Source organism: Drosophila gunungcola, unplaced genomic scaffold (assembly GCF_025200985.1).
Source record: "Drosophila gunungcola strain Sukarami unplaced genomic scaffold, Dgunungcola_SK_2 000001F, whole genome shotgun sequence".
NCBI lineage: Eukaryota > Metazoa > Arthropoda > Insecta > Diptera > Drosophilidae > Drosophila > Drosophila gunungcola.
This window is the reverse complement of record NW_026453197.1, coordinates 12,159,324-12,182,650: the sequence shown is the minus strand read 5'-3', so window position 1 is coordinate 12,182,650 and position 23,327 is coordinate 12,159,324. Positions and strand designations below refer to the sequence as shown.

Here is a 23,327-nt window from a genome sequence, read left to right as displayed (position 1 = left end):
TGAATCATTACAAATGAATTGCAAGGAACCACAGGGTTGCGGTAAACTTGGCATCGTGGCATCGCCGACTACTTTCAACGCCAATCACATAACTGGCAAATTGTAGTAGCCTACTTCAGTTGGATGTCATGTTTTCTTCCTCTTCTTTTGGATTTCCAGCCATTATCCTTCTTGTGGCACATATATATGTATGACCAGCCATTTGAATTGTGCGGGCACCTTGCATGAAATCATTTGGATTATTTCCCGCAATTCCCGTGTGTTCTTTGTTCTCGACTTTTTCAAATGCATTTGTCTTTTTTACCCCTTTTCTTACTGCTTCTCTGGCTGCATTTCGTAAAAAGCCTTGCACCTTCACCCACCGATCTCTTCACCACGGGCAGCACCCGAGATAGTTCGAACTTTGTGTGGCCATCAAAGAAGCTTTTGATCGAATGCCAATTTTTGGTAGTCTGCCCCTTCCGCAGTCGTATGCATGTCGATTTGTGTTTCAATGTTGCTCGTTCATGATAGTTGCCTGCTTGTTGTCACCCTGAATGCCTGCTGCAGAAGTCATCATCCAACCCTTTGTCATCAACTTGTCAACACCACTTTGAATGTTTTTCGTTAAGTCTTTGAATGATCTCAACTAGCATGTTTTGTTTCTCAGCCCGACACTTTTCAAATATGTTCTAATCTGTGTTGATTTTGTTATATTTAGAACTTACTCGTTGTCGTTAATCATGTATCGTAAGTGTTTAGTCCGTAGTTAAATATGTTGCATGTGGTATTTGGATTATTAACAATATAAAACCTTAGCTAATAATGGTGTGCACTTAATCAATTAATGCTTTTGCATGTGTATATGATGTTTAAAGCAACTGCCAAAAACAAAAATATATATAACTAATGCTAATTCCTGCTACATAGTATTTAGTTTGCTTGAATCTGGAGTTGAAATGTTAGAATAAGGATTTTATATTAAACGAAAAAGTTGTACTAACTGCATTGAAAAAAATTAAAAAAGAAAACTACCTACCGAACAGGATTCTTGACCTAAATAAAAGGAATGACTTAAATTATAACGACCTTATAATAAGGCACATATGTGCTAAGATAAAACTGCTCAAACTATCTGAACTAATGCATTAATGTCCTCTGCCTTAAACGCACGAACAGAAATCGGTTGCGCATCGAGTGATGAGTGCCCCTCCCAGCAGGCGTGCATTAATGCTCTTTGCGTGGATCCTTGCACCTACAGTAATCCCTGCAGCCGTAATGAGGATTGCCGTGTTCTTAACCATCAGCCGTTGTGCTCAGCCGGTGAGTCCCAGTTTTCAGATTAAAATATCCCAAGGAAGACCGATCTCAAATGATAAACATTTTAACTATATAGAACATGGTCGCACGCCTGGCTGCGAGCATTGTCCACCAGGCGCAAACTGTGATCCCACAACCGGTGCTTGCATAAAGGGTAAGTTCTACTGGCAGTTGTCCACCTTAATCAACTTAAATCTCCTAGTGTTAAGTGTAAATACACTGTGTACATATTCTAATATAAATTAACCTCCCGTTACCCATGTAAATACATCTCTCTCCTTAGCTAATGTAACAATAACAACTATTACTACCAAGAACTCCACAACTACCAAGATACCAACGAAACCAAGAACAACAGCTAACCCAAACACAGGCGTCAAAACGACGCCGACTACCACAAGGGTCACCACAAGAAACACCACCACCACTACGACCACAACCACTACTACCACTTCCTCCACTAGCACTGAATCGAGCACAATCACAAGCGCTACTAACCAGACCAGTAAGAGCCAAAAACCAGACACAGAAAGCACCACCTCCCACACCGATGCCACAAGGCGCTACCGCGATGGTGAGAACAATATCACCGATACACCAACTCCGAGGCCCCCGATCCAGACGACGACGTTGCGGGGCGAAGATATTATAAGTGACAGTCAAAGGCGGACCACTACAACGCCCAAAATGAAGACCACCAGGCTAGATACTTCCAACGAAGTTCCAGACACCACGACGGCATGGCCGATCGAATTGCCGACCACGGAGGGCACCACCACGGAGGTCTACAGCACCAACACCATGATTGCCCCACTGGGCAACACCACTGACATCTCATTAATTAACCCATGTACAGTAGATACTAACTGTGCCCCTAACGAGCACTGTAAGCTGGGGCATTGCCGTAAGAAAGGTATATTAACTTTATATGTTACAAGCACGCCACTTTGGGATTGTACCCTTAGTACGATACAAAATTCAGATTGAATACTTCCAAGGGCTATAATTAAAGTATGCTAAGGTCATATTTAACTGTTATAATGTTAACTACTAAAAACAGCTATTTTCTTAATCCCAAAGTGGCACTAATACTGTTTAGTGGTACATAAATGTTTATGTATAGGGCTCGTTTTCTGGCATTACCAACTAATTTAGTTGTAAAAAAATTGTACATACTTAGCATAGCCCCTGTACATATTTTTCGTTTAATTTGATTAAAAAGTCACCATCATTGTATTAACTATTTAACTCACTAAATCCTTTATAACAAGTAGCGCCGCCGGGTTCACCGAAAACACCCGAGCCCTGTCAATCTAACAACGACTGCATTGAGAGCGAGGCCTGTTACATGGGGGTGTGCCAGGATCCGTGCGAGTTTGCCAAGATTTGTGCCGCGAGTGCCAAGTGCACGGCCAAGAGTCATCGACCGGTTTGCACCTGTCCTCAGGGTCATGAGGGCAATCCGATGGTCAAATGTGTAACCACTCAAACCTCAAGTAAGATACTAATCAATTAATCAACAACTTCATTGGCATGGGCTGAACTACCAATTCTTTAACCACGCTTTCTCGGGACAATAATTAATAAATGTGAATTAACTTACAGTTGAATGCACTGACAATTCGGACTGCGGAGTCACGGAAGCGTGCATCAATCAGCTCTGCCAGCATCCATGCGATGTTCATGATCCTTGTGCCACAAATGCTGTTTGCATCAACAGCAACCATGCTGCCGATTGCAGCTGTTCGGATGGCTTCCAGGGCAATGGATTTGTTGGCTGCCAGCCAGGTTAGTATACCCTTGATCAACACGATGGCGCACCTATGTTGTCCTCCAAGAAATCCTTTGCTAATGTGTCACAATATCTTATTTCCGAAAATCTTTCTCTTTCATACACTGTACAAACCCCCGTACACCTCGACACATGTATAATACTTGTACCGTCCCGACACCAATTCAACTCTAAAACCAAACAACAAAATATAAATACACCCACCGATCCAAACGAATCGCACCGTAACCCTAACCAAAAAAACACAGCACGTCCCCATGTCTGCCAATACAATGAGGACTGTCCGCCGACGAAGCTCTGCGATCGCCTTAACCGGCGCTGCATTAATCCCTGCCAGGAGGACTCCTGTGGCGAGAATGCCGAGTGTATTCCTGTGAACCACGGAACTGATTGTCGCTGCCTGCCCGGTTTCCTGGGCAACGCCTATGTGCAATGTCTGCCTAGTCAAGGCTGCCGTTCCGATTCTGAGTGCGACTTCAATCAGGCCTGCATCAACGGAAAGTGCTCATCGCCCTGCCAGTGTGGAGCCTTTGCCCTCTGCGATGTGGTCAACCATCGTGGGGTGTGCAAATGCCCTCCTGGCTACACCGGAAATCCTCAGGTGGGCTGCAGTCCGCCTCGAGACCCATGCGATCCCAATCCATGTGGCTTAAATGCCCTGTGTGAGCTGGACAATGGCAACCCCATCTGCTACTGCCCCAAGGGACTAACCGGAAATCCGTTTAAAAATTGCAGTGAGTTTTGTCTTAATATTTGGTTTGATTTCTGTATAACACATTGTTTTCCCGGAAACAAACATTGTAACTTATTTAACTCCCTTATCTAAAAACCTTCTTAGTTCCGGAAGGAGATGAGTGCTCACCGAATCCCTGTGGTCCCAATTCCGGATGCCGTCGCGTAGATGGCAACCCGATTTGCTTCTGCCTGCCAGAGTACGAGGGTCAGCCGCCGTCGATTCCTTGCGAGTTACCTTCGAATCCCTGCGATCCTTCGCCTTGCGGTCCGAATACCCAGTGCTCCGTACTCAGCAACGGTTTCTCCAAGTGCACCTGTCTGCCCAACTATGTGGAGAGTCCAAACACCATTCGTGGCTGTGTGGAGCCCATTAACCCGTGTGACCCCAACCCTTGTGGAACTGGTGCCATTTGCGATTCATCACGTCAGCCCGTGTGCTACTGTCCGGACAACAAGATTGGAAATCCTTTCAGGCTGTGCGACAAGCCAGCCGTTACCATTGAGCTCTGCCAGCCAGGACCATGTGGCCGAAATGCCGACTGCTATGTGGCTGGAAATCGCGAAGAGTGCTACTGTCGCTCCGGATATGTGGGAGATGCCTACCAAGGATGCCGTGAACCAAGTCGCACCGTTTGCGATCCCAATCCTTGCGGACCGAATGCCAACTGCGTGGTGGCCGGCGATGGACAAACCGCCTGCGTTTGTCCCGATGGCTTGTCCGGTGATCCCACTTCGCTGATCGGCTGCCACGGGTACGAGTGCCAAGTGGACGCCGATTGCCCGAACAGCAAGGCCTGCATGGGCTACCGCTGCTACGATCCCTGTCCTGGAGCCTGTGGCCAAGGGGCCCACTGCCGGGTGGAGGAACATCACCCAGTTTGCTCATGTAATTCTGGATTGACTGGCAACCCAGGAGTTCGCTGCTATGCACTGGACCATCCCAAGACGAATCCATGCGTTCCCAGCCCGTGTGGCCGGAATAGCGAATGTAAGCTGTTGAACAACCGTGCTGTTTGCTCGTGCATCCCAGGTTACCTGGGTGATCCGCAGTCGGGATGCCAGCCAGAGTGCGACATCAACTCCGATTGCGGTGAGACCTTGTCGTGCATCAACCACAAGTGCGTGGATCCTTGTGCCGGAGCTATATGTGGCATTAATGCCATATGTAATGTACGCCAGCACACGCCAGTATGTCTTTGCTTGGACGGATTTGTTGGCGATGCCTTTTTACAGTGCGTTGCCATTGGAGTGCTAAAGAACGTGTCGCGGGATCCGTGTGCCCCGTCGCCCTGTGGACCCCATGACGTCTGCTCGGTGTTCGGCGATGGAGTTGCCCTTTGCGATCCCTGCTTCGGACCCAATGCCCAACAGAACCCCCGCTGTCGACCGGAGTGTGTGGCCAACTCTGACTGTCCGTTCGATCGTGCCTGTTTGGGACAACGCTGTCAGGATCCCTGCCCCGGATCCTGCGGACGGAATGCAGTGTGTAATGTTTACGAGCATAACCCTGTCTGCGCTTGTTCCACGGGACTCTTTGGCAACCCGTACGAACAGTGTACGACACTGTCGGTAATTGAGCCACCACCACAACCAAGCTGCGCCAAGCTCCACTGCGGTGCCAATGCGGAGTGCAAGCGTCAGCACAGTGGATTGGCCTGCGTGTGCCGTAAGGGTTACTTTGGAGACCCGCATATCGGCTGTCGGCCAGAGTGCGTCCTGAATAGTGACTGCCCTGCGGAGAAGGCCTGCCTAAACTCCAAGTGCGTGGAGGCTTGTGCCGGAGTGTGTGGCATCAATGCCGTATGCCGCGTGGTTAACCATGCCCCAGTTTGCATCTGTGCCGAGGGATACAGTGGTGATGCAGCCATTGCCTGTAACCCCTTTTACCTGCCACCTCCAGTGCGACCAAATCCATGTGAACCATCGCCCTGTGGACCGAATTCGCGTTGCAAGGCCACCCCAGATGGCTATGCAGCCTGTTCCTGCCTGCCGAACTTTAAGGGAGCCCCACCAGTCTGCCAGCCTGAGTGCGTGGTCAGCTCGGAGTGTGCTCCTAACCAGGCCTGTCTGAATCAGAGGTGCGCCGATCCCTGTCCGGGTATCTGTGGAGGTGGAGCCCGCTGCGAAGTGCTCAACCACAACCCGATCTGTTCCTGTGAGCAAAACTTCGATGGCGATCCATTCGTGGCCTGCTCACCTATTCAGGATCCAGGTCGCGACATCGCTGTGCCAAAGAACCCATGCGTGCCATCCCCTTGCGGACCCAACTCCATATGCCAGATCAAACAAAACCGACCTGTCTGTTCGTGCGTGGCCAACTACATTGGCACTCCGCCGTTTTGCCGGCCGGAGTGCACGCTGAGCAGCGAGTGTCCGTCGGACAAGGCCTGCATCCAGGAGAAGTGCCAGAATCCGTGTGCCAACATATGTGGACACAATGCCCGTTGTACGGTCATCGCCCACTCAGCCCACTGCAGCTGCGATGAGGACTACGAGGGAGATGCCTTCATTGGCTGCTCCAAGAAAATTACAGACAGTGAGTAGTCTACTGTTAATTCCAATATAAGGAGATATATTCCAAATCCAAATGTTTTTTTTATCCAATTCAGGAGACCACATCGATCCGTGCTACCCCAATCCATGTGCTGAGAATGCTGTGTGCACGCCTCACAATAACGCCGCTCGCTGTAGTTGCATTGAGCCCTACAATGGCGATCCCTACAGCACCGGATGTCGTCCGGAATGTATCTACAGCGCGGAGTGTCCTTCATCGCTGGCCTGCATAAAGCAGCACTGTCGCGATCCCTGCACGGCTGCCTGCGGTCCAAATGCCGAGTGCGCGGTGGTTAACCACTTGCCCTCTTGCAGTTGTACCCGAGGATTCGAGGGTAATCCCTTCGAAGGATGCAAGCGCGTGCCGATTGTCAGACCCGTGAGCGTGTGTGAGCCAAATCCATGTGGACCCAATAGCATCTGTCGAACCGTCGAGGGACATCCCACGTGCAGTTGCCAGGTTGGATACTTTGGAGCCCCGCCTCAGTGCAGACCCGAATGTGTGGTCAGCTCGGAGTGTGCCCAGAATCAGGCCTGCATCAACCAAAAGTGTACGGATCCATGTGCCGAGACCTGCGGATTCAATGCCAAATGTCAAGTTAGCAACCACAACCCCATCTGCTCCTGCCCAGCCAATTATGTTGGCGATCCGTTTGAGCAATGTGTCCCAAAACGTAAGTAGAAAGATTATTCACATTTTTGAATCGAAATTTATTATTCAATTCTCTCAGCAGCACCAGAACCGACACGCAATGTGGATCCCTGCCTGCCCAGCCCATGTGGCTCCAACTCCATTTGTCGCAATGTGAACAGCAGAGCGGAGTGCTCCTGTGCCCCTGGAATGTTCGGGGCCCCGCCCAACTGCCGACCGGAATGTGTGATTAACCAAGATTGTCCTTCGAATCGGGCGTGCATACGTCAGCGATGCGAGGATCCTTGCATTGGCATTTGCGGCTTTAATGCCGTCTGCTCCACTCAGCACCACCAACCCAAGTGCAGTTGCATTGAGAGCTTCGAAGGTGATCCGTACACCGCCTGCAGAATGCGTGAGAGTGAGTACATACCTTCAGACTATTTGCTATCCTTTCCAAGAGCAGAGATCTGTGCTCGAGACGCGCCCTTAATGTTAAATGTTCCTTTCAGTGGTGCTCTAGAAGTATTGGTATTGTGGTGTACATCTTATGCATGTTCCTCGTATTGTGTACATATTACTGCCTTCATCTATGTATCTATCTATTTATTATTATTTTTAGTGTTATTATTTAGTCTTAAGCCTATTTTGTTTGTACATTCCTCTGTATGCATCCGCATTGCCTGCTTGCTATTTTCATGACCATGACAGTCGTGGTGCCAGATCCACCCTCCGACCCATGCTACCCATCGCCATGTGGTGCCAATGCCATTTGTCGCGTGCGCAATGGAGCCGGCTCCTGCTCGTGCATTCAGAACTACTTCGGTGATCCGTACATCAACTGCCGCCCGGAGTGCGTGCAGAATAGCGACTGTCCCGGCAGTCGGGCCTGTATTAACATGAAGTGCCGCGATCCTTGTGCCAATGCCTGTGGATTTAATGCCATCTGTCGGGTGGCCCACCATCAACCCGTGTGCAGCTGTGAGCCTGGTTTTACCGGCAATCCACTCCGCGCTTGCGTCGAAAGGCCCACAAGTATGACTCTTTCCTGGGGTGGGTCGACTTGTATAGAAGAAGATTTGTAGTTAAAATATCAGTCAGATTTCTTTAAAGTCGATGGAAGTTCTTTAAATCACGGCTGCTCAAAACTGCCGTATGACAGTGCATTTACCAACAAAAAGAAAAAAAAAGTTAAAAAATCGATGAAAAGACAAGAACAAATTTAATTTGGATAAGCAATGGGAAAAAGCTTAACGTAATTGTTGTTGTATAGCGCCGAGTGACCAGCATCTCACAAGTCCCTATTCTGTGCACATAATCGAGAGCAGCCTTGCTTTAAATACATTCAAGGAGGAAACATTCTTAGACAAGGTTCTTCGAAACAAATCGACCCAGCCTTTTTAACACCTCTTGGACCAAAAGTTTGTATCTAACTGCTTTGACCTTCCCCACATTTAGATATGTACCTGCCCCTGCCCAAAGACCCTTGTAGACCCTCGCCGTGTGGCCTCTTCAGTACTTGTCATGTGGTTAGGGACCGACCCGTGTGTGCCTGCCTGCCAGACTACATGGGCGCTCCACCCAACTGCAAGCCAGAGTGCATGACCAGTGCGGAGTGTCCTTCAGATAGGGCCTGCATAAACCAACGTTGCAAAGATCCCTGCCCCGGCACATGTGGCTTCAACGCCCGTTGTCGATGCACCAATCACTCGCCAATCTGCAGTTGCTACGATGGGTACACCGGGGATCCGTTCCACCAGTGCGTGCCTGAAAGAAGTAGGTTCCCTATCGGTTTGTCTCCCCCTTGGATTGTTTCCAACTGAAAGTATCATACTTGTAGAACCACCACCAATCCCAGCCGATCCCATTGTTCCGTCCAATCCCTGTGTGCCGTCACCATGTGGACCCAACTCCCAGTGTCAAGTTTCGAGCAGTGGAGCCGTATGCTCCTGCGTAACCAATTACATAGGACGACCACCGGGTTGTCGACCAGAGTGCAGCATCAATTCCGAGTGTCCGGCCAGAATGGCCTGCGTCAATGCTCGTTGTGCCGATCCCTGCATCGGATCATGTGGAAATAATGCCCTCTGCCATGTCAGCCTGCATACACCGGTTTGCATGTGCGAACCTGGTTTCTCCGGCGATCCATTCTCCGGCTGCTATAAGATCATAGAGAGTAGGTTCTTGTGATGGTTTCTCTTTACGGTTAGATACTCAAATCCCTTGTCTGACCCGTCTTAACAGCCCCCATTGAAGTGATCCAACCCTGTCGCCCAAGTCCGTGCGGCTTGAATGCACTGTGCGAGGAGCGAAATCAGGCAGCCGCCTGCAAGTGTCTGCCGGAATACTTTGGCGATCCGTATGTCGAGTGCCGCCCCGAGTGTGTTATTAATTCGGACTGTCCCAGGTCGCGAGCCTGTGTCAACCAGAAGTGCGTGGATCCATGTCCGGGAATGTGCGGACACAGCGCCCAATGCGCCGTCTTTAATCACGCCCCCAACTGCGAGTGCGTACCTGGTTACACGGGTAACCCCATCGTCGGTTGCCTTCTCGTCCCCGAGACTCCGCGTTGTAAGATCTCGTTCCAATCGCACTAGCAGTGATGGAAAGTACCTTGGTAGTTAGTCAGAAGAAGAAATTTAAGTTACTTTCTGAGATGATTTACGCTCTATATAGAATTCGAAAATATTGAAACCATTGACGCTACCCCTTGTCTTCTCTTCTACCTTGGTATACTTTCCTTCACTGCAAGTTATGTCTTTAGCTAGGATTAGCTATTAACGGTTGCCTTTACCACGTCTGTAGATCCCGACCCCATAGTGCCCGAAAACCCTTGTCAACCATCGCCCTGCGGCCTCTACAGCATTTGTCGTCCTGTTAATGACCACGCAGTCTGCTCCTGTGTGCCCAACCATATCGGTTCCCCTCCCAACTGCCGGCCCGAGTGCATGAGCAGCTCGGAGTGCGCACAGGACAAGTCGTGCATCAACGAGCGCTGCAAGGATCCCTGTCCAGGCACCTGCGGCAACAACGCACTCTGCCGCGTGGTTAACCACAACCCCATCTGCTCCTGCAGTCCCGGCTTCAGCGGTGATCCGTTCGTGCGCTGCTTCCCGCAAGAGAGTAAGCACCGACAAGGAGTCGAAGGAAGCTTAGCTTCGGCCAGCCGGAGATTTAAATTCCCCTGCAGAGATAGATTTGCTCCCATGAAAATAAGATCCCAACTTTTGATGCGAACAACCTTTAAAATGCAGTCATGATTAGACTCTTCTAATCGAGTACATTTTCATTACATACATTGTAATAGATCTAGATCCTGCAGGGGTATTTAAACCAAACATTCATCGAAATTCATTTCATCATCCGAAAGAGTGCTTTAAGACCTCTATTCATCTCATACCCTGCTTGACCACATTATTCGCATCTTCTATATATATCTTTACCCATTATTTTTATTTCATTTGTATGTACACTATGTATGGCTTATTTTGGTGCATGATGTTTATCGTACTTGGTGTCGTGTGATGGGTATAAATGGTGAAAGTAGAGCGGCCGCCCATCACCCATGATCGCATCGATCCGTGTGTGCCCACGCCATGTGGGCCCAACTCTCTGTGCCGGGTGTCGGCTGCCAATGAGCAGGCTGTCTGCTCATGCTTGGAGCATTACGTGGGTAGGGCGCCGAACTGCCGGCCGGAGTGCACCTCGGACTCCGAGTGCCCCGGCAATTCGGCCTGCATCAATCTGCGCTGCCGGGATCCGTGTGTCGGTACCTGCGGCATCCAGACCACTTGCCTTGTAAATAATCATAGACCCATTTGCCGCTGCATTGAGGGCTATGCAGGGGACCCATTCTCAGAGTGTAGTCCGAAGAGTAAGGGATTTGGCAGACCTCCTTTCCACTTAGTTACTAAACCGTTGACCTTCCCACCCCCACCCTTAGTTAATGTGCCGCCAGAGGTGGCACAGCCCTGCAACCCGAGTCCCTGCGGCGCCAATGCGGTTTGCAAGGAGCGCAATGGCGTAGGTTCCTGCACCTGCCTGCCGGAGTACAATGGAGATCCGTACACCGAGTGCCGTCCAGAGTGCGTGCTGAATAGTGACTGCTCGAAGAACCGCGCCTGCCTCAACAACAAATGCCGCGATCCCTGTCCGGGTGTCTGTGGCGTGTCCGCCGAGTGTCATGTGATCAACCACGCCCCCAGCTGTAGTTGCCCATCTGGATTCACTGGCAATCCCTCGCAATACTGCCGGGAGATACCAAGATGTAGGATATTGTTTCACATGGAATGGGTCGAGGCTTACGGAAACGATGTCATTATTAATCAAATATAGAATCGTAGAATTGATCCAGAGAATTTCTTTCGCTTCCAGTCGAATCCCTAAAAATCGACCCACTCTATAGTAATCCCAATATCCCGAATAGCTTTTATAACGATAAACCTGACTTTTAGTGCCCGCACCTGTTGAACCGTGTCGTCCTTCGCCATGCGGTCCTTACAGCCAGTGCCGTGAGGTGAACGGACATGCGGTCTGCTCCTGCGTTACGAACTACATTGGCACTCCGCCTGCCTGTCGTCCGGAGTGCTCGGTTAGTTCCGAATGTGCTCAGGACAGGGCATGTGCCAATCAGCGCTGTGTGGACCCATGTCCGGGCACCTGTGGCAACGAGGCCCTCTGTAAGGTGACCAACCACAACCCGATCTGCTCCTGCCCAGCCGGCTACAGCGGCGATCCTTTCGTGCGCTGTGCACCGTGGCAGGAGGAACCGGAGCAGCCCAAGTCCAATGAGAATCCCTGCGTGCCCAGTCCCTGCGGACGCAATTCCCAGTGCCGTGTCGTGGGTGAGACGGGTGTGTGCTCCTGCCTGCCCAATTTCGTGGGCAGGGCTCCCAACTGTCGTCCAGAGTGCACACTCAACACCGAGTGTCCTGCCACTTTGGCATGTGTCAATGAACGCTGTCAGGATCCCTGTCCGGGATCGTGCGGCTTCAATGCCTACTGCAGTGTGGTGAATCACTCGCCCGTCTGCTCTTGCGACAATGGTTTCACTGGTGATCCCTTCGCCGGCTGCAATCCACAACGTAAGCAAAGGCTTAGAGTTCTTTAGAACGAGTCCTAATCAGCTTTGTGACCCTTCAGCTCCCACCGTACCCGATGAACGCCTGACTCCCTGCCAACCCTCGCCCTGTGGCCCGAATGCCGAGTGCCGCGAGCGCAACGGAGCCGGCTCCTGTACGTGTTTGCCGGAGTACTTCGGTGATCCGTACAGTGGCTGTCGTCCGGAGTGCGTGGTGAACAGTGATTGTTCGCGCGACAAGTCGTGTGTCAACCAGAAATGCGTGGACCCATGTCCAGGTGTTTGTGGCTTGAACGCCCAGTGTCGTGTTTCCAATCATCTGCCCAGCTGCTCTTGTCTGGCCGGTTACACTGGAAATCCGTCGAGCGCGTGCCGTGAAATTCCACAGTTGCCTCCACCACGTAGGTTCACCACTAACCCCCGGCCAAGAAACACAATCCAACTGATCCCCTCCTTACACTTTCCCAGCCGAACGGGATGAGAACCCCTGTCGACCTTCGCCCTGCGGCGCCTACAGCCAATGTCGCGAGGTTAACGGTCATGCCGTGTGCTCCTGCCTACAGGGCTTCGTTGGCTCAGCACCCAACTGCCGACCCGAGTGCATCATTAGCTCGGATTGCGCCCAAGATCTCAACTGTCAGAATCAAAAGTGCGTGGACCCGTGTCCGGGCACTTGCGGCATTGAGGCCCGCTGCCAGGTCATTAACCACTATCCCGCATGCTCCTGTGCCCCAGGTTTTACCGGAGATCCCTTCAACCGATGCACAAAGATATTGTGTAAGCATGATTTACTATTTGAATGTGGAGGGCAAGCCAAACGGGTCAAATTAGAATAATATTCTAGGTCAAGAAAAAAAATAGTAGATTGTTACCTCCCATGAATGTAAAGACTTCTATAAAATTTCCTTAAGCCCCAACAGCACGGTATTCCGATGAGTTATAAAACCTATTCCCCTAGTTGGCTTGCCACTTCACCCTAGGTTCCTACCTCCTGCATGTATATACACTATTTAATGTTTGATTTTCTATTCTCTATTTATGTTTATTTATTCTATGTACACTTTGTAAACCACTATCCAACTCTACTATCCTATGAACCTATGTAAATGTTTGTCTAAATGTGCTATGAACCTACTTCAACTATCTGGCATGGCTAAATGAATGGCATGTGTAGTGGAGCCCCCACCCGCCGAAAAATCCGGTAATCCCTGCATCCCCTCACCGTGCGGACCCAACTCGAAATGCCTCGATGTCCGCGGTTCGCCTGCATGCTCCTGTCTGCCCGACTACCTGGGACGTCCGCCCAACTGCCGGCCCGAGTGCCTCAGTAGTGCCGACTGTCCTGCCAATCTGGCCTGTGTCAACCAGCGCTGCTCGAATCCATGCATCGGCGCCTGTGGCCTGCATTCCGTGTGCACGGTCATCAAGCACCGACCGACATGCGAGTGTGTGCCTGGTTACACCGGAGATCCCTTCTCCGGCTGTGCGATTGTGCAGCAAAGTAATATACCCTTGAATGCTAATCAGTTTACGAACCTGTCCCGCTAACGCATATATCCGATTTTCCCACTTCTCCTCTAGTTGCTGTCATAGACGAACCGAGAAATCCATGCAATCCCAGCCCCTGTGGAGCCAATGCTATCTGTCGGGAGCGCAATGGAGCTGGCTCTTGTGCCTGCCTGCCAGAATACTTTGGAGATCCGTACAGTGGGTGCCGGCCGGAATGTGTCCAGAATGACGATTGCGATCGGTCGCGTGCCTGCATCAACAACAAGTGCCAGGATCCATGTCCAGGAGCCTGCGGCATCAACGCCGAGTGTAGGGTCTTGAATCACGGACCCAATTGCAACTGTTTCGAAGGCTATACCGGAGATCCGCATAGGTCGTGCTCGCTGATCGAGGTGGTCACCAGACGGCCGGATAACCCATGTAAGCCGTCGCCCTGCGGACCTTACAGCCAGTGTTTGGACACCAACAGCCATGCGGTGTGCAGCTGCCTGGAGGGCTATATTGGAGCTCCGCCCAGCTGCAAACCAGAGTGCGTGGTCAGTTCAGAGTGCCCCCAGAATAGAGCTTGCATCAATCAGAAGTGCGAGGATCCGTGCCGCGGATCGTGCGGTAATAATGCCAGGTGCCAGGTGGTGAACCACAATCCTATCTGTACCTGCCAAGCGGGCATGACCGGAGATCCCATCTCGGGCTGTGAGCCCACTCCAACCGTGAAGGAAGTGGACGACAACCCGTGTGTGCCGTCGCCATGTGGACCCAACTCGAATTGCCGTGAGATTGGCAAACAGGCCGCTTGCTCCTGCCAGACAAGCTTCATTGGACGTCCGCCCAATTGCCGACCGGAATGTACGAACAACGACGAGTGCCAGAACCATCTGTCCTGCCAGCAGGAGCGATGTGTCGACCCATGTCCCGGCTCGTGTGGCAGCAACGCCATCTGCCAGGTGGTGCAGCACAATGCTGTGTGCTCCTGCGCCGATGGCTATGAGGGTGAACCGCTCTTCGGCTGCCAGCTGATCCCGGCTGTGACGCCAACTGAGTCACCTGGCTCTCCCTGCGAACCATCGCCCTGCGGCCCACATGCCGAGTGTCGGGAGAGGAACGGAGCTGGAGCTTGTTACTGCCACGAAGGATTCGAGGGTAATCCGTATGATGCCCAGCGAGGATGCCGTCGAGAGTGCGAGAATAACGACGAATGTTCCGCTGTACAAGCCTGCTCTCGCTTCAAGTGCGTTGATCCGTGCAACAACATCTGCGGAGACTATGCCATTTGCACAGTGGACAAACACGTGCCAACTTGTGACTGCCCGCCGGGATACACTGGGGATCCGTTCTTCAGCTGCAAGCCTGTGCCGGTTACCCCGCGACCTCCACTGAACCCATGCAATCCGTCCCCCTGCGGACCCAACAGCAACTGCCGTGCCATGAACAACCAGGCAGTGTGCTCCTGCCAGGCAGGATTCATTAACCAGCCGCCCAACTGCAAACCCGAGTGCGTGGTCAGCGCCGAGTGTGCTCCGGAAAGAGCCTGTGTAAACAAGAAGTGCGTGGATCCATGTCTACACACCTGCGGCATCAGAGCCATCTGCACCACCAAGAACCACAGTCCCATCTGCACGTGTCCACGTACAATGACCGGAGATCCGTTTGTCGAGTGCACTAGAGTTGGTGAGTGATTTAAATGGCTTAGAAATTTCTTTTAGAAAAGTTATTGTTTTATGTTTTGAAGTGTTTGTTCTTAAATTAAATATTATTTAATTTTAAAACCTACTTCTAGTTTATTGCAACTGGATAGTAATAACATAGCCTTCATCGGCTCTTAATGCTTTATTATATTATAAAAAGTTAAAAACTAAAATAATTTGTTCTGCTCATTTCTGACAAGTCAAATAAAATAATGAAATAAATTAGTTTCTTTATTTTAGAAGTAATCCCTTTTAACGAAAATTTAAAGATTGTTTACGAGGATAGATTTTACAAAAAGAATATAATTATTTTTGCTTAACTATACCTTTTTATAAAACCCCCGCAGCAATCACACATGACAGTACCACACCTTCGCCGCCACCCGCATCATGTGTTCCATCTCCTTGCGGACCAAACGCCAAGTGCCAGATTGTGGGCAACAGTCCGGCCTGCTCCTGCCTGCCAAACTTCATCGGAGCGCCGCCCCGGTGTCGCCCGGAGTGCGTGTTGAACTCTGAATGCGGACCCACAGAGGCGTGTATCAACCAGAAGTGCGCCGATCCCTGCTCCGGATCTTGTGGATTCGAGGCCAAGTGCCATGTGCTTAACCACCTGCCCATCTGCAACTGCATCGAGGGCTTCGAGGGAGATCCGTTCGTGCGCTGCACCAAAAAGGAAGAAGTCAAAACGCCAACCGTGAACGATCCATGCAACCCGAGCCCGTGCGGTCAAAACGCAGACTGCTTTGCCGGAGAGTGTCGCTGCCAGAATAATTACCAAGGAAATGCCTACGAGGGCTGCCGTCCGGAGTGCACACTCTCGGCAGATTGTCCCAGGGACAAGGCCTGTATGCGCAACCGCTGTGTGGATCCCTGCCCGGGCATCTGCGGCAACAATGCCATGTGCGAGGTGATGAACCACATTCCGGTGTGCTCATGCTTCCAGGGCTACGAGGGAGATCCGTTCGTGAACTGTCGCGTGAAACCAGTCGTGGAGGACCCTATTGTTGAGGCCTGCTCCCCATCGCCGTGTGGTTCCAACAGCCAGTGCCGTGATGTCAACGGCCATGCAGTGTGCTCTTGCCTGGAGGGTTATATCGGAGCACCGCCTCAGTGTCGTCCCGAGTGCGTGGTGTCCAGCGAGTGCTCCGCTTTGCAGGCTTGTGTCAACAAGAAGTGCGTGGATCCCTGCGCCGCTGCCTGCGGATTGGAGGCCCGCTGTGAAGTCATCAACCATAGCCCGATCTGTGGTTGTCCACCTGGCCGAACTGGTGATCCGTTCAAGCAGTGCGTGGTCCTGCCACCGATTCCTGTACCGGATGTCAAAACTCCCCAAGATCCTTGCCTTCCCTCGCCCTGTGGACCCAATTCCATCTGCAAGGCCGATCGGAATGGTCCCGTCTGCCAGTGCCAACCCGAGTTCTTTGGCTCGCCACCCAACTGTCGTCCGGAGTGCATCATCAATCCGGACTGTCAATCGACACAGGCGTGCATCAACAACAAGTGCAGCAATCCTTGCCCAGAATCCTGCGGAACCAACGCCGAGTGTCGTGTCATCGGACACGCTGTTTCCTGCTCCTGCCCAACCGGATATGCTGGCAACGCCTTCGTTCAATGCGTGCCTCAGCAGGAGGAACCACCTAAGCCTTGCCAGCCATCGCCATGTGGAGCCAATGCCGAGTGCATCGAGCGGAATGGAGCCGCTGCCTGCAAGTGTATTGATGAGTACCAGGGCAATCCCTACGAGGGCTGTCGCCCCGAGTGCGTATTGAGCTCGGATTGTCCCACGGACAAGGCGTGCATCCGCAACAAGTGCCAGGATCCTTGTCCCGGAATATGTGGATTGAACGCCCAGTGTTATGCCGTTAACCATGTGCCCAACTGTGCCTGCAACGATGGCTTTACTGGGGATCCGTTCGGCAGTTGTCGCCGAGTGGAAGTCTCAAAGCCACCACCAGTTGGAGATCCCTGCATTCCGTCCCCCTGCGGAGCCAACAGCAAATGCAGGGTGGCCAATGGCTTGGCCGTGTGCTCTTGCCTGGATACCTTCATCGGAGCTCCGCCCAATTGCAAACCAGAGTGCACGGTCAATGCCGAGTGTCCCTCGACCAAGGCGTGTCATAAGTTCCGCTGTGCCAATCCCTGCGCCAAGACGTGTGGCCTGAATGCCAAGTGCGAGGTGATAAACCACAACCCGATCTGCAGTTGTCCATTGGACATGACGGGCGATCCGTTCGCCCGCTGCTATCCAGCTCCCCCGCAGCCGCCTCCAGGACCCAGGGATGAGCCTGTGAAGAGACCATGCCAACCCTCGCCGTGTGGATTGAACTCAGAGTGTAGGGTGCGCGACGAGCAGGCCTCCTGCTCCTGCCTGCCCAACTTTATTGGAGCACCGCCCAACTGTCGTCCCGAGTGCGTTGTTAACACAGATTGCTCGCCGGACAGAGCTTGCATTGCCGAAAAGTGTCGCGATCCTTGTGATGGATCCTGCGGAGTAGACTCCGACTGTCGGGTTCAGAACCACCTGGCCATCTGTACTTGTCGCGGAGGATTCACCGGTGATCCGTTTGTCCGTTGCATCGAGTTCATCGAAGAGACCACAAAGTCACCGCCACTCACCCAGGATCCGTGCGATCTGCAGCCATGTGGATCGAATGCCGAGTGCAGGAATGGTATCTGTAGCTGTCTGCCGGAATACCAGGGAGATCCCTACACCGGCTGTCGCCCAGAATGTACCTTGAGCACCGACTGTCCACCTACCAAGGCATGCCTGAACAAGAAGTGCGTGGATCCCTGCCCCGGAGTTTGTGGCCAGAACTCGCAGTGCGATGTTTCGAACCATATACCGATATGCAGTTGCCTGCAGGGCTACACGGGTGATCCGTTCGTGCATTGTCGTCACGAGACGCCAGTTGCGAAGGATCCATGTCAGCCAAATCCCTGCGGACCCAACAGCTTGTGCCACATTTCCGGCCAAGGACCAGTGTGTGCCTGCCAACCGGGAATGCTGGGCTCACCACCCGCCTGCAAACCGGAATGCATCGTCAGCTCAGAGTGCTCGCTGCACATGGCCTGTGTGAACAGGAAGTGCGTGGATCCCTGCCCCGGAGCTTGTGGACAATTTGCCCGTTGCCAGGTGATCAACCACAACCCGTCGTGCTCTTGCAATACGGGCTACACCGGCGATCCGTTCACTCGATGCTACCAAGAGGAGCGAAAACCACCACCGACGCCAGAGAACCCATGTCAGCCATCTCCTTGTGGACCTAATTCCGAGTGCAAGGTGCTGAATGGAAACGCAGCCTGCTCGTGTGCGGCCACTTTTATTGGAACGCCACCCAGCTGCCGACCCGAATGCTCCATCAATCCGGAATGTCCGCCGACCAAGGCCTGCATACGGCAAAAGTGCTCCAATCCTTGCGAGAATGCCTGTGGATTTAATGCCCGCTGTAATGTGGCCAATCATCAACCCATCTGCACCTGCGATGTGGGCTATACTGGAGATCCGTTCACCGGCTGTCAAAAGGAGCAAGGTAGGACCCAGTTTTCATTTACTTAGTAGTTAGGCCAAGGCGTAAACCAGCTTATATACATAATTCTAAGGTTTTGGTTGCTTACTGGGCGCCCAGTACAAAACTTGCTATTATTAAAAAACCAACCAAAAATGCCGCACAACCAAAACATTTGTTTACGCCTTGGAAGATTACATTAAATGTGAAACAATTGCGAAACCCCACTATTGGTTTACCATCTAGTACAACTCAGTGCAAAACCCTTGATACCCTAGATTTAAATACCCTGTAAGGCAATGTTTCACATTCATTACAAGCGCATTAGAATAAATGAAAAATTATCACTCAAAAGCAATTACAATCGCTGTAGTTGTTAATACTTACTGTAAATGCACTTTTTGCTTGCACTTGTTTTTATCACTTTTTCCGCGTGTCTTGTTCTAATGTGCTCTTAGGCAGTTATTTGTACCACACAATTTTCATTCGTTGAAATCTATGATTACCGCACGCACAGTCACAATGCATTGCAAATTAAGAAGTGTACCAGTTATGTTTTACACAATAAATCACAATGCACTCGAGCGAAATGCAAATTTCAAGTAGCACGCACTCTGTACGAGTTGTCTGAGTGGACGTGCTTTTGGAAGTGTCTGTATGCTGGGCTAGTCAAAGATTTTAATTAGTTTTATTCAATTATTTATCTGCTTTTTACTGCCCTTAACGCCTGAATTACAATATGCAAACTTGCCACGCCTTTTTGCTTCCTTATACAACCTTTAATGCCTCACACCAAATCACCCGCCTTGATTTTTGCCTTTAACCCTTGATGATATCGTTGTATTACCTTGCGCCCCAACTCTGTTGTATTTGATTTGGGGAAATAATCCTAGCGAAATGCTTTATCTAATTCGTTATTTGGCCCAAAACATAAATGTCCCTGTCTTTCCACTCGCTTATTATCCTAATTGATCCTAACCCAACTACCCGAAATTGAGTACTGCGTTGTTGTTGACCCCTGTTGACCCCCCCCCCCCCCCCCCATCAAAATTTTGCCAACGGAAAGCCAAAGATATTAACTAAATACTAGTCGACACAAAGCGAATGCCGCGTTAGCACTTAAATATAGAAACAAAGCTGTATTACATAAAACTGTAGAGTATACAAATTGTTGAACAATGATCAATAAATCAAATGATATAACCCCGCAAAGGACACTTGTTTTACTTACGACACAAACATAACTCAATGCCAATTAAATTGGCACATTGCACTTACATAACACTGCCAAAGCACTCAGCACACCGAGTTTAACAAAACTAAACGAAGCTGTTTTTAAACCGCTGCACCTCGACCACAATCCTTCGATTGGAGTGATTAATGCCAACACACCTAACTAGTAGTTGTTCTCTAATCCGCTACAATAATACCACAACTGCAATCGGATTAATCAGCTGAAAACAAAAAAGAACCAACGCCAGGTGTGTTGTTATGTACTAAAACCGATTCGCTCGAGTGTTAATAATGAATATCTATGTCCCCTCTCTTTGTTTTGAATCCATTTACACCACATAGAACGCATTGTCAATGAGCAGGTGACCCCCTGCGAACCCAATCCCTGCGGCTCAAATGCAGTTTGTCGCGAAAGAAATGTCATCGGTTCCTGCCAGTGCCTGCCCGATCACTTTGGTGACCCCTACCAGTCGTGTCGCCCGGAGTGCGTTCGTCACTCGGACTGCGCCTCCAACAAGGCGTGCCAGCAGCAAAAGTGTCGCGATCCCTGCCCAGGCACTTGTGGCAGCAATGCGGACTGCAGTGTAACTAACCACCTACCAACCTGTACTTGTCGCATTGGATACACGGGCGACCCGTACCGCTACTGCCATGTGGAACCACCACAACGTAAGATACCCCCCATTCTAAACCACCTTTTCTTCGATCCTGACCTTAGCCCATTTTTAGTCCCTGCTCGTGTGACCGAACCCACGCAGCCCTGTCGCCCCTCACCGTGTGGTCCCAACTCCCAGTGTCGCGAACTCAACGGCCAGGCCGTGTGCTCCTGCCTAGAGCTCCACGTCGGTCTGCCCCCCAACTGCCGACCCGAGTGTGTCCTCAGTACCGAATGTCCCACCGATAAGGCTTGCATCAGCCAACGTTGTCAGGATCCTTGTCCAGGCACTTGTGGCATTAATGCCGAGTGCCGGGTGCGTAATCACAGTCCTTTGTGTCAGTGTCGTCAAGGTTTCACCGGTGATTCCTTTACCCGTTGTTATGCCCTGCCACGTAAGAGTTTACCTTGAATTGATACAGAACATTTAGTTGATAGTAATGCCCGCCCAATCTAGCCCCACCGCCTGAAATCCAGCGTATTGAACTTGATCCCTGCCTGCCATCGCCCTGCGGTCTGAATAGTCAGTGCCGTAATGTGCAGGGTGTGCCATCCTGTTCCTGTCTGCCAGATTTCTTGGGGGTACCGCCCAACTGTCGACCCGAGTGCACTATCAGTGCAGAATGTCCATCCAATCTGGCTTGCATACGCGAGAAGTGTATCGATCCCTGCCCCGGTTCTTGTGGCTTTGCCGCCGAGTGTAATGTGGTAAACCACACGCCCATTTGCGTGTGTCCAGCTGGTTTTACGGGTGATCCTTTTAGTAGCTGTCGTCTTGCGCCGCCACCTGAGCCTACTCAAAGTAAGAATTGTAAAATTAAACCTGTAATGACCGTGGTTAACAAGACAACCCACTTAACAGACGAATATGTTGATCCCTGCAACCCATCGCCTTGTGGCCCCAATGCGCAGTGCAACACTGGAGTGTGCACTTGTTTGGCCGAATTCCATGGGGATCCCTACTCCGGCTGCCGGCCCGAGTGCGTCTTGAGTTCCGATTGCCCCAGAGACAAGGCTTGCCATCGTAGCAAATGTGTGAACCCCTGTCCGGGAACTTGTGGCGAAAATGCCATTTGCGATGTCATCAATCACATACCCATGTGCAGATGTCCCGAACGCACTGCTGGCAGCGCCTTTATTCGGTGCTCCCCTGTGCTGAGTACGTCCAAATGGTTACTCCTTCTAAATGTTCCTCTAACTCTAACAAAACCCATAGTTTCAGTAACTAATCCCTGCCGACCCTCGCCGTGTGGTCCCAATTCTCAATGCCGCGAGGTTAATCAGCAAGCAGTGTGCTCGTGCCTGTCAAGCTTCATTGGAGCTCCGCCATCCTGCCGACCCGAGTGCACCTCGAACTCCGAGTGTGCACCCACCCAAGCCTGCCTCAATCAACGTTGCGGAGACCCCTGTCCCGGAACATGTGGAGTGGGCGCCAATTGTGCTGTTGTCAGTCATAATCCCTTCTGTACATGTCCTGAGAGGTTTACGGGAAATCCATTTGTTCGTTGCCAGCCTCAAAGTAAGGATATTATGCCGACAAAAGAGTCATCTTTACGAGAGTTGCCTTTTTTAGTTGACCCACCTGTTCGTGATGTTGCGCCCGTTGATCCCTGCCGCCCATCTCCTTGTGGACCTTATTCCCAGTGTCGGCCAGTTGGCGAGGCCCCTGCCTGCTCGTGTCTGGAAACCTACATTGGACGTCCGCCGAACTGTCGGCCAGAATGTGTGACCAGCTCGGACTGCACCAGTCAAATGGCCTGTGTAAACCAAAAGTGCGTTGATCCCTGCCCAGGACGCTGTGGCCTCAATGCCGAGTGCCATGTGGTCAGCCATGCTGTGCAGTGTGTCTGCCAGCAGGGCTTCAACGGAGATCCATTCGTGCAGTGCAGACCGGAGATCGCATATGAAAATGAAGTCCGAACACCGTGTAGCCCTAGTCCTTGTGGGTCGAATGCCGTGTGCCGCGATCGCAATGGAGTTGGATCCTGCCAGTGTCTGCCGCAGTACTTCGGAGATCCTTACAACGGTTGTCGTCCGGAGTGCATGATTGACTCGGATTGTCCGTCCAACAGGGCTTGTCAGCAACTGAGATGCCAGGATCCCTGCCCAGGAACTTGTGGACTGAATGCTAACTGTCAAGTGGTTAACCATTTGCCAACTTGTAATTGTCTAACCGGATATGTGGGAGACCCATACCGCCAATGTAATCGACTGCCAGAACGTAAGGAACATACAGCAATACCCTTTTCCGCATTTTTCAAGACCAAATTTTTAGCACCTCAAAACGAGTACGTGAATCCCTGTCAGCCTACACCCTGCGGTACCAACTCCCAATGTCGCGTTTCAAATGAGCAAGCTGTTTGCTCCTGTCTACCACAATTTGTGGGAACTCCACCATCATGCCGCCCCGAGTGCACCATCTCCTCGGAGTGCTCTGTGGATAGGGCATGTGTTAATCAGAAGTGCGTGGATCCTTGTGCAGCGGACACATGCGGTAGCAATGCCATATGTAGGGTGCGTAATCACAGCCCCATTTGCAGTTGCATCAGCGGCTTCACAGGCGATGCCTTTACTCGTTGTTTCCCCATTCCACGTAAGCCTGACCCTCTTAAGCATTGGGTAACAGAAAGTAAACCTTTCCTAACA

General features: G+C 51.2%; 1 protein-coding gene across 50 annotated transcripts in view; it reads left to right on the top strand.

The window, feature by feature from the left end:
* Positions 1–23,327, top strand: part of LOC128263194 (uncharacterized) — a 131,314-nt gene that overhangs the window by 73,297 nt on the left and 34,690 nt on the right. For 17 of the 50 annotated variants that reach the window (XM_052997963.1, XM_052997964.1, XM_052997960.1 and 14 more), the window contains 28 exons: positions 1,159–1,302; positions 1,376–1,453; positions 1,583–2,212; positions 2,571–2,795; positions 2,905–3,087; positions 3,340–3,825; positions 3,930–6,362; positions 6,436–7,053; positions 7,111–7,431; positions 7,722–8,045; positions 8,469–8,786; positions 8,851–9,186; positions 9,255–9,581; positions 9,816–10,133; positions 10,555–10,884; positions 10,954–11,277; positions 11,465–12,094; positions 12,153–12,491; positions 12,559–12,867; positions 13,265–13,591; positions 13,672–15,267; positions 15,632–18,817; positions 20,369–20,695; positions 20,756–21,076; positions 21,139–21,483; positions 21,544–21,840; positions 21,898–22,200; positions 22,255–23,274. In XM_052997963.1, the coding sequence (XP_052853923.1) occupies positions 1,159–1,302; positions 1,376–1,453; positions 1,583–2,212; positions 2,571–2,795; positions 2,905–3,087; positions 3,340–3,825; positions 3,930–6,362; positions 6,436–7,053; positions 7,111–7,431; positions 7,722–8,045; positions 8,469–8,786; positions 8,851–9,186; positions 9,255–9,581; positions 9,816–10,133; positions 10,555–10,884; positions 10,954–11,277; positions 11,465–12,094; positions 12,153–12,491; positions 12,559–12,867; positions 13,265–13,591; positions 13,672–15,267; positions 15,632–18,817; positions 20,369–20,695; positions 20,756–21,076; positions 21,139–21,483; positions 21,544–21,840; positions 21,898–22,200; positions 22,255–23,274 (16,395 nt within the window). The remainder of the gene's footprint in view (positions 1–1,158; positions 1,303–1,375; positions 1,454–1,582; positions 2,213–2,570; positions 2,796–2,904; positions 3,088–3,339; positions 3,826–3,929; positions 6,363–6,435; positions 7,054–7,110; positions 7,432–7,721; positions 8,046–8,468; positions 8,787–8,850; positions 9,187–9,254; positions 9,582–9,815; positions 10,134–10,554; positions 10,885–10,953; positions 11,278–11,464; positions 12,095–12,152; positions 12,492–12,558; positions 12,868–13,264; positions 13,592–13,671; positions 15,268–15,631; positions 18,818–20,368; positions 20,696–20,755; positions 21,077–21,138; positions 21,484–21,543; positions 21,841–21,897; positions 22,201–22,254; positions 23,275–23,327) is intronic. The other 33 variants (XM_052998008.1, XM_052998003.1, XM_052997990.1 and 30 more) reach the window with 17 other exon arrangements.